This window comes from Nematolebias whitei, chromosome 7 (assembly GCF_014905685.2).
Source record: "Nematolebias whitei isolate Nwh7 chromosome 7, NemWhi1, whole genome shotgun sequence".
In the NCBI taxonomy this organism is placed as follows: Eukaryota; Metazoa; Chordata; class Actinopteri; order Cyprinodontiformes; family Rivulidae; genus Nematolebias; species Nematolebias whitei.
The window spans coordinates 39,641,540-39,652,648 of record NC_056504.1 but is presented as its reverse complement, the minus strand read 5'-3'; the positions used below and the strand labels follow the sequence as shown (position 1 = coordinate 39,652,648).

Sequence of the window (11,109 nt, the reverse complement as noted above, 5' to 3'; positions counted from 1 at the left end):
TCTATTTCAAAGGTGCTTCTTTGTCATTCAGGATGTGCGGTGTGGACGTGGACCTGGATGATGGAGGTCCAGCTGAGGAGGAGAAGGAGGAGGAGGAGGAGTTCTGGATGGGGGATGCTGTGAAGATGCTGCCTCCTCCCGTGGCCCACAGCGAGGGCAGCGCGTGGGGCAGCCGCAGGGGCAGGTGTGGCTGCGCGGCCTGCGGGGCGGCCCTGGTCCTGTGGAACCTGTGCGTTCTCACAGCTGGAGTTCTGCTGCTGATTGTTGTCTTCTCTGTGGTTCTGATGCCGGCCGTGCTGCTGCTGTACGCCGGGTTCCTCTGCCACTCCAGGGTGAGCTCAGAGCTGCGTGGTCTCACTTCATCACTAAGCATTCTGTGCTCCATGTTTACAGGATTTTGAACTTTATTAGAGCTTCTTCTTCATTAGTATTCAGAGACCATTAGAGCTCATTTCACAGATTTTATTACAGTCTGGGAGGCTCACTTGTCTAATCAGGTATGATGTATAATGTGATCCATCACATAAAGTTGTGAAAGTTTGATTATAAACGAGCTACTTCCATGTGAGATTATTCAAACCAAAGATGTGTATCAGAAGACTCTTCACACATTAATCCATCTGGAGCCGTGCTCCTTTCTGCGTTTCAAACAAAGCTCATTTAATTTTAACACGTAGAAGATCTCGTTGCTCATAGGACCGTCATATGGTAAACACAGAACTGGGAGGTCAAAGACGATACAGGAAAAATCAGCTTCAAATTAAATAAAAGGTCCAGCAAGGAATGCACATCACCCTCCACCTCTCATGCCCGAGTTGTTGACAGATCATCTCATGTTGAGAAATGATGGAAAATAACTTTTAAACGCCATCGGAGATGTCAGGCACTACTGCAAGATGTCACAGAGGATGACTCTTGGCTACTACCACACCAAACTGACTGAGTTCCAAGTTTAGGTTTTTAAGGATATTTGGCTCAGCAGCCATCTTGAACTGGGTTTACTCCAGGTTAATGGGTTGTAGATCTTATTTTTAGCAAATTTTATTAAAACTTTTCTGGTGGTGACATGAATTATAGGATTTAATGGGAAAAAAACAAGACTTTTAGCTTCAAAGTTCATGCTGAATAATCCAGGTAACAAATCCAACAAAGTTAAGTCAGGACCTCTGGACGGTTTATTTTTTGTTGAGACATTTCATCCTTCATCCAAAGGACTTCATCAGTCCAAGGAGCCACAACAAACTCATTCCCTAAGCAGCACACTCACATAGTGAGCCAACCAGTTTGATGGTGATAAGATGGTTCCTGGAGTCCTCCCTCTCCCCTGTCAACTCCTCTGAACATTAACTTTGGGCCATGGCTGCCTTAGAGGAGTCGATGGGGGAGAGGGAGGACTCCAGGAACCATTTTATCACCATCACTCTGGTTGGCCCACTATGTGAGTGTGCTGCTTAGGGAATGAGTTTGTTGTGGCTCCTCGGACTGATGAAGTCCTTTGGACGAAGGACGAAAAGTCTCAAAAAAAAAAAAAGTTCAGAGAACAAGACTTTAGTTGTTTTAATACAGAGGAGGCGTTAAGGTTAAACGCACCACAGGTGTGCTGATCAACAAATTATGATCAGGTGTGCAGAAAAAACAGACGTGTAGTACCTTTTTGACCACCAGATGGCAGTATAAAACAAACCAAAGGATGGATAGTGAGGGAGCGAGCAGCGTGTCTCTTTAAGAAAAATGGGAGGGAGGCCCCTTGACGTGACGTGGGCTGTCTCTTCTTCGTTTTATCGGTTGTCAAAATGGCGGACATTCGGTGTGGTTTGAGCTCTTTAGCATAGCATTTTTCACATAAAGCTTTTAATAAAAAAAAAAATCAGTAAACAAGTTCTCAGCTTCTTTTTGCAGAGAAAAACAATCGTTTTCATGAAGGCACAGGTTTCAACCGTGAGTTTTGGAGCTTGACAAGACGGAGATTTTTCCCCGAGCTTGGCCTGTTAGCTTAACTCGTAGCGTAGCTGCTATTAACGATCCAAAAAGGTGATTTTGGATCGTTAAAACAGAATTTTAAGAGAAAGGGAGGAGTCAGTGAAGCGCACCAGAGTTGAGCCTTTTGTCGTCCAGTGTCTAGAGAGACACGAAGAAACAATAAAGCCGATAAATGAAAATGAGGTCGATAATTTTCATTTATCATGCGATTAATTGATTTATTGTTTATCGCGACAGGCCTGGGCATGAGCAGAAATATTTATATGTGAAGGTAAATAAAGCAGGTCCTGTGTGTGTCTGCTCAACACTCGTAAATCAGACGATGAACCCACTGTGCAGATACCGGCTGATGCTTGTGACTGTTGTTACGACTGAACAGAGCTTTGCTCCTGATAGATTGCTGGGATAAAAGGCTCCCCTCATCCTGCATCCTCACAGAGACTAACACGATTTGGATTTGCGCTCCCAGCTCCTTCAACACCTCCTCACTCCCGAGGCTTTCGACGTGATTTACTCTTTCCAACGAGAGCATTTAGGTGGAAAACAACAGAGAAATGTAATTTCTCCATCTTCTGCAGACGAGGCACCTTCTCAGGTCTGATCCCAGCAGGGCGGCAGCAGTCATTATCTGCTCAGTGGTTTTTTTGTCGAAAGGAAAACTGGAGTTTGCTGGGTTTGCAGGGCTGGAGGCGTGTAACGACGTCTGAGGGAAACTGACGTACAACAAGGAATTAAAATTCATATAAAGATCAATATTATCACGTTAAATGTCCACGTTTAAAATTAACATCATTGTAAATAATATATGACAGATTACAATACATAAACTTTATTTTAAATGTTGGTAGGTTTACCAGATAAAGCCAAAGGTTTGTTCACTTTTTGTGCAAGTTTAAAGATTTGTTACCTTATTCTGCCTTAAAGGGATACTTCAGATATTTTGAAGTCAGGTTCTGTGGAAACTTTATGAACATCTAATATCTTAATATTTTGAACAAAAGGAGTTTAATTCTGGCAGCACGGTGGCGCAACTGGTAGAGCTGATGCCTCTCACCGAGCAGGTCTCTGGTTCAAATCCCGGTCCAGGGGCCTTTCTGGGTGGAGTTTGCATGTTCTCTCTGTGCATGCGTGGGTTTACTCCAGGTACTCCCGTTTCCTCCCACATACCAAAAACATGCATGTTAGACTGAATGGTAACTCTAAATTGTCCCTAGGTGTGAGTGAGAGAGTGAATGGTTGTTTGTCTCGTTGGTCTCTATGTGTCCCTGTGATGGACTGGAGACATGTCCTGGGTATACCCCGCCCCTCGCACAGTGATTGCTGGACATGGGCACCAGCGACCCCTATGACCCAAAATGGAAGAAGCGGGTAAAAGATGATGGATGGAGTTTAATTCTAACAAGACCGACGAGCTAACGGCTTGTCCCACAGGGACTAGGTCAAACAACTCCAGCATTATAGTTGGTAATGCGAATATTAATTCATAAATTGATGTTCTTTGGTGTTTTGAACCACTTTGGCATGACTGTCTCAGAGGAGTTGACGGGGGAGGAGAGGGCGGGCCACAGAGGCCATCTTAGCACCAGCAAACTGGTTTTTTTTTTTCCTCTATGGAGTATGCTGTTTGTGGGAATCAGTTTTGTTTGGTGGCTCCTCAGATTGAAGAAGTCCTTTGGATGAAGGACAAAACATCTCATCACAAAAAGAAACCGTCCGGATGACTTGACTGAACATTGTTGGATTTTATACCTGGATTATTGAGCATGAACTTTGGAATCAATTCATAAACATTTTCATTACTGTCCATTTTGTATTACGCCGTTATTAAAATAAAACGTTGTGGTCATTTGGAAGAAGCAGTTGCAGCAGCTAGCTGTAGCACTTCCTGTGCAACCAGGCCTTCTTTGACTCAGGTGCAGTTGAAATATCTGTGCATTTTGTTCATGAGTGATTGTAGGACGGAGTGTGAAATGGATCGATGGATTGGGGCCTTGTCCTCAGTAATGAGGGTGTTGCTTCGGTCAGTCGTGGTGAAGAAAGAGTTGAGTTGAAAGGCAAAGCTCTTGATTTACTGGTCTGTCTACGTTCCAACCCTCACCTGTGGTCATGAGGTTTGGATCATGACCGAAAGAACGAGGTTCTACTAAAATGAGCTTCCTTCATAGGGTGTCTGGAGACAGCCTTAGAGATCGGTGAGGAGCTCCATCATCCGGTGGGGGAGCTCAGAATAGAGCCACTGATCAGAATGCCTCCTGGATGCCTGATTTTGGAGGTTTTCTGGGCTTGTCCCACTGGGATAAGGTCATGGGGTAGACCGAGAACTCGTGTTCTCTTTGGCCTGGGAACACCTTGGGGTCCCTCAGGAGGAGCTGGAGAGTGTTACTGGGGGGAGGGAGGTCTGGTTTTTCTCTTGGACCTGTTGCCTTTGTGACCCGACTATGGATAAGATGCTGAATATAGAAAATAAACTACTAACATTTTTAGATTGAAGTTGTTTTAAGACGTACAAATATCCACTTTGGTCTTGGCCCGACTCAAACTAGCTGTTAACACGAATACAGACTTATACTTCTCCACACTGAGACCAGTGTACTCTGTAGTTTGTAACAAAATAACCTAAACTTGATTTATCTAATTACATTTTGTGCCTCAACAAACAATCCCTTTGTTTTTACACAACAAACAAAAACACTCAATACACTGTAACATCAGGAGGGAAGAGACAGAGTAAGTTAGTGTGAAACTTTGACAATCAATGCTCTGTTTCTCTGAACTGGAGTTGTTCAAAGAGCTGTTTACAACAGGTAAGATATTTATTGTTCATAACCTCTCCACAGAACCCCACTCCAAACGATCGGAACTATTGCTTTAAATGATTTGCTAGATGAATGAATAAAGCTCCACAGCCAAGAAATCCCCACAAACCTAAATGCTTGTAGAAAATGTTTTCACACTGTAATAGTCTTACTAAAAGCTGATTTGAACACCCTCTGAACTCAAAAATACCTGTTTTTAATTTTACTTAAATAGATAAACGTATGCGTGCTTCAGGGCCTGCATTTACCTCTCTTCACCTCCAAAATCAACATGCTTTTGCCCAGTACTGCCCAAATATTTGCATACAACTGCAGAATTGTGTTCACAACTCATTTAGGAGGAGGAATCTGCTCCACTTCTTGTTTAACTTCACTGGAAGTTCAGGCAAGTAGGCTCATGTCATTAATGGGAGAACAGGAGGATAATCTGTCATTAAGCCTGGCTGCCTAAAAACATAAACACTCCTAAGTGTTCAGTTGTGTTTGGATTTTCTGCTAAACTGCTAAAAACTGCACTCTTGAAGCTTCGGAGGTAGTGTTTGTGGTGATTACAAACGTGTGGCTCGTTCTGCATGAGCGTGCTGACAGCTCACAGGTGAAATCTTAAACCAGCAGCTCTGTCTTCAGCCCAACAGAGTAAAGAAACCACCGCAGGTCTGCGCAGAACCTCGTCCTTTTATGGTGTGAATGCTTATGAAGCATTCACACTGTTGAGATCCATTTCTCTTCCGTATGTTTTTTGGTGTCTTTCTCATTCCACAATTTTTGTGCTATTTCAACAAGTCATATATCAAAACGTTCAGCTCTTTTAGGAGAAGGGTGCTATGACTTTTGGTATTAGTGCAACTTTAGCTTTTTGAAATATTTAGCCTTTTCTGCCATTTTTTCCTCATAGAAAATGAATTGAGCTCATTTTACATCCTTCAAATCTTTAGATGTGTTTACAACCTTTGACTGCTCCTTTCACATTTTGTCCTGGTTAAGTTTCCTTCAGCTTCCTTGTGCAAATTTAAACATTTTCCCAGCTAGTTTCAGCTACTTTCAGTTGTTGTTTTCAGCTGTTTTGTGCTTCTTTCAGATTCATTCTGCTACCTAAATTTTATTGCTTCTTCTAATTTATTTCTGCTAATGTGAGCTTGTTATGCTCCTTTCTGCTTATTTCTGCAAGTTTTCAGCTGTTTTCTGCTATTTCAGCTACTATTTAGCTGTTATTTGCTAATTTTAGCTTTATAAGCTAATTCCACGTTTTTTTTTGGACTAATTTTTTCAACTATTTTTTGCCTAATTCAGCAAAATTGTGCTCTCTCCACTTCCTTCTGGTAATTTAAACTTCTTTCTGCTTTTTAAGCTACTTTTCAGCTGTTTATTTATTTATTGCTAATTTCAGCTTTTTTCAGATAATTTCCACCTTTTTTGTGTTCATTTCTACTTCTTTCAGCCTAATTGGGTTCACTTATTTTTCTTCCTTTCTTCAGCTAATTTAAGTTTGTTCTAACTTTTCTGCAATTTTTTTTTTTAGCATTTTCTAGCTAATTTCGGCTGTTTTAAGATAAAATCACGTTTTTTTGTGGTAATTTCTGCTATTTTCAGCCTAATTAACTTCTGTCTGATAATTTCAATTTGTTATACTCCTTTCAGCTTAGTTGTGCTTGTTTCAGCCTTTTCTGCTATTTCAGATACTATTTAGCTAAGTTTAGTCTTTTTTTTAGCTAATTCCACATTTTGAGCTCATTTCAGCTCTTTCCGCTTCCGTCCGATAGTTTAAGCTTCTTTCTGCCTTTCAGCTACTTTTCAGCAATTTTTTTTGTTAATTCCAACTTTTTTAGCCAATTCCTCACTTTTATGCTCATTTCTGCTTGTTTAAACCTATTTCAACAAATATGTGTTCGTTCTTCTTTCTTCTGCTAATTTAGGCTTGTTCTTCCATTTCAGCGTGTTTTTTTTTTTTTTAGCTAATTTCAGCTGTTTCTCAGCAAGATCTTCTGCTATAAGCATTCACACTGCATTTTCGCAGGAAATGCAATTTCTCATTGTTCAAATTGTCATCAGGGAATAAAATTTGCAGACATTGCACTCATCTTATTTTTCCTCACCTGACACCTCTGCACCCTGAGTCCATAGATTGCTGAAACCCCAAACTCTAACACACCCCTCTGTGTCCCCCAACCCACACCCGCCCCCTGCAGGTCCTCAACGCCCCCTCCGCCATCTGCCGTTACCTTGACGACAACAGCTCCTCCGCCCTTATCATTCTAGGCTTCGTGATGATGTCGCCCCTCGTGGTCGTGGCAGCGGCGGTCTTCTGCGGGCTGCTCCGGAGGTTTCGGCTCCTGCTTTTCATTCAGCCGATCAGGCGAGCCTGGTACAGAGGGAGACTGCTGGACTGGGGGGGCAGCTTCCACGTCTGGGTCTGAGGATGGTGGAGGTGGTGCTGGGAGGGGTCACTGAGGTGAAGAGTGAGGAGCATTGATGATTCCTGCCTCTGGATAGTGTCCATGTCTGACTGTGCCTTCAGCTGATTGGCTGAAAAGATGGAGGCTGAAAATGGTACCAGTGAGGTGAGGGTTTGAAACCCACCATCATGTCAAAAGACCCACAAGCTTTCGGGGTTGTGGACGGGACAATATGTGGTGTCAGCATTGATATTGTGATGTGTGCATGTGCCGTGGTCTCATGCTGTTTGAATCACCTGCAGATTTAAGTAAGGTATGTCAAACCAAACTCACCAAGCTCCAATGTTTTAACGTCTCAGCTCTTATTTCATACAACAAATCTGTACAAAGTGAAAACTTTAATATCTGCTCTCTGTTTAGAATTATTTAATCATTTAAATGTCAGGGTTTGAACTAAAAACAAAGGCAAACACAGATTTATAGTGAGAGAAGTAGCATTTACTTTAAAAGAATGCTCACCACGTTTAATGCCATAGTTGTAAACAATTTTACGTGAGCTGTCAGCACTCAGAATATGTGCTGAGGATCAGTCTCAACTACTACCACACCACATTTTAGCTGAACATTCGTAACAAATGACTGAGTTGTAGACATGTTTCTGTTGGCTAACAATAATAAAAAATTGGCAGCTATCTTGAGTCAGGTTGACTCCGAAAATTAATCAGTTGTAGATGTTCATCCAGTGCTTCATGAGATATTTTGCTAACAAACAAACACACAAGCAATTACAAGATTGCTCACCTTTTAAGGTAGTTGATGAAATTGCAGGGTGGGTTAATTAAAAATATTTTGGCTGCAAAAAGGATGAAATGCAAAGCTTTGGATATTAATAGTTTAAAAAAATCATTTAAAATATATCATGTCGGGGAGGCTCGGTGGCTCAGTAGAGCTGTTGCCTATCAGCAAGAAGGTCGTTGGTTCAAATCCCAGCCAAGTTCTTTCTGGGTGGAGTTTGCATGTTCTCTCTGTGCATGCATGGGTTTTCTCCGGGCACTCCAGTTTCCTCCCACAGACCAAAAACATGCATGTTAGGATGATTGGTAACTCTAAATTGTCTCTAGCTGTGAGTGAGAGAATGAATGGTTGTTTGTCTCATTTGTCTCTATGTGTCCCTGTGATGGACTGGAGACCTGTCCAGGGTGTCCCCCACCTCTTGCACAGTGACTGATGGATATGGGCACCAGTGAACCCCGAGACTCAAAACAAAAGAATCAGGTAAAGATAATGGATGGATGGATGTAGATCAATGACTTTAACTTGGTGCAGATTTAATAAATCAATTAATGAACGTCTGCTTTGTTTCACTGAAAAACATGAAAGTAAAAATGACATCACTCTGCTTTTTGTTGAGTTTGGGACAAAAACATGTAATTGTGTAAAAAATAAAATGAACAACTGCCAGAAAAGATGCTTCAAACTAAAAGAAGTTTTAAATTATCACCTATTTAATAAATATTAATCACTTATTTTGTCTTCGTATGCAGGTGGACTCACTTTAATCAAATTCTTATTCTCCCAATTACTTTTTTTAAATTTAGGTTGATCAAATTGACTATAATGTCTTTTTAATAAATATTATAACAGTGTGTATGGCACAAATAGAAATAGTGCTGTATGTAGTAGACCCTTCACATGGATTTAAATTAAGTTCTCTTTGTTGACTGACATCACATGTATACTTTATGGACGGGACTCTTTTAGTTTAAAATAATGTTTTATTTGCTGTTTTTTGTTAATGAACTAATGTGAGCTGTCCATATTTTCTATAATGTTGGGGTCACTTTGTTCAGAGGAAAATAAGATTCTCTATAAGTCAAATGACTTAGAACAGCATGAAATAATAAATGATACATTCTGTTAATATTTTGTTCAGTGACTTTAGAATAATAAAAACTAAAAAAAATAGATTTTTTCCCTTAAAGTTTAAAATCACTGAAGTGTTTTCTTACAATCGTTGTCATATTTTGTTCGATTGTGCGTAACAAATGGATGTTTCTGCAAAATTCAGATATATTTTTTTAATTGTGGGGATTTTGTGTTGCCTGTTTTTCATTGGATTTATTGGAGATGTGAAGATGAACACATGAAGTCAGCTTCAAAAAATAAAAACATGAACTTGTTTTAGTTTACTTCTAGTTATGAATCAGTTCAGAATTGTAAAGTATAAAAAAAACAACCACATTTTTCTCTCCATCTTCTTTGTGAAGCGTCAGTAAAATATCTTCTGGGAGCTTCAAAACACGTTTTATTTGAGCGAATCGTTTCAGTCAGCAGCATGGAGACACTGTCAAAACTGCAGAAGTCAACAATTTGATTAAAAATAGGTCGTCAGATCAGGGGCTCATTTATTTGTCTTTATTTGTCAGGCATTTAATTTCTTCAACACGCACTGCACGCCATGTCATCTGTGTTGTTGCCGCATAATTCAGTGTTTACACGTGACATTTCTATTTCTCTGAATTTAAAAGTTGTTATGGTAATTTTTCCACTGTGCTAATGTTCTCTTGGTTTGTTTCAGTATTAAAAAAAACTATTTTATATTAGTTTCACTCTTGAATGATGTTAATGACGCCGTAATTGAGGTTCATGTAGTTTTTATACTCCGTGTTATCAACAAAAGCAGCAGGTTCGGATCCATCAATAAAACAAACATTTCTCTCCTCTGCTCGTCTCCTTTCCGTTGTGTTTCCGATAAACGCTGATGATGTAACTTTTTTTTTTTTCTAAAAGCGCAAGTGCAGGTATGACATAACACACAAAAATGACCTGACAGACTTAGTCAGCAGGTTACAGGATGGACTTTTGTCCAAAATATCCACATGTGATTCAGCTCCTCGCAGCTTGTGTTGATGAATCAATGCTGCAGGATGGACACCTTCAAAACTGAAGTTTAGAAGTGAAGCAAAAACAGGATGAGAACTCAGCAATCTTTTCAACCACGAAACTGTTTGATGGTGACAGAGTTCAACCAGTAACTCCATGATAATTTACCTCAACACCTCACAGGCAGATCACCATAAATGTGGAGGAGTCGCTGATGATCAGCAGAGGCGTCAAGCTTTCATTTGTTCTGTGGACTGTCTAAATACACTGACATGTTCATGAACAGAAATGCTTAAAGGCTTTCCCATCGGCCTCAGCTGCTCGTTACGTTCAGCCTAATTACGACCTCTGCTGTCAACTGCAGGGTTACTGACAATGCAAAGCAGATCTCCCTCTAGTTTCTGTTTTCCGTTAAGTGGCTTCAAGTTCTCGAAATCATCTGACGCTTCATTCTGAAAGGCAGAAAACTCTGTAATCACCTGTTTGTTAGAAGTTACGGATGCATTTTTAATGAAACTACGACTGATAACCTTATTTTTCCATTCAACCATTAATACAGGCTAGTGTCTTTGAGCCACGAGGACTCATTTACAAGAGAGACCTGCTCCAGACAGAACATATAAAGTACAGACAACAATAACAGTAAACAATAATAACAATAAACTACAGTAAAAATGCAGTTAAAAAAAGAGTAGTGTATAAAACAATAAATCAGGGTGCTATAAAACAGGGTGAAATACTAAAAACAAGAACATTGACATTATCAAATGTTTGAAACCCCTTAAAGAAATCAAGGTGGACAACTTCAGTTCCTGTTGCAAGGTGTTCCAGGTTGAAGGAGTTGAGCTGGAAAAGGCCTTTTTGCCAAGTTCAGTCCACACTGAGGGAACACTGCAGGTAATGATGGCCTGAGAGCGCACGCTGTAACTGCACTGACGACGTGATGTGGGAGGAGCTATAAGAAGGTAGCAGACCAAGGAGGGGTTTATAGATGAAAATGAACCAGTGTGAGAGTCTACGTGTAGACAATGATGACC

General features: G+C 40.6%; 1 protein-coding gene across 1 annotated transcript; it reads left to right on the top strand.

Annotated features, from left to right (window-relative positions):
* The first annotated feature begins 32 nt into the window (after positions 1–32).
* On the top strand, positions 33–7,210 carry LOC119412501 (transmembrane protein 88). Its single transcript, XM_037679515.1, has 2 exons — positions 33–332; positions 6,983–7,210. The coding sequence occupies exons 1-2, from the start codon at positions 33–35 to the stop codon at positions 7,208–7,210; spliced, it is 528 nt and encodes a 175-aa protein (XP_037535443.1).
* The last annotated feature ends 3,899 nt before the right edge of the window (positions 7,211–11,109 follow it).

Excerpts from the sequence above, each read along its gene's own strand:
- LOC119412501 (XM_037679515.1), top strand. The coding sequence starts at position 33 with ATGTGCGGTGTGGACGTGGACCTGGATGATGGAGGTCCAGCTGAGGAG. Across the intron at positions 333-6,982 it reads GGTTCCTCTGCCACTCCAGG|GTCCTCAACGCCCCCTCCGC; the intron begins GTGAGCTCAGAG and ends CGCCCCCTGCAG.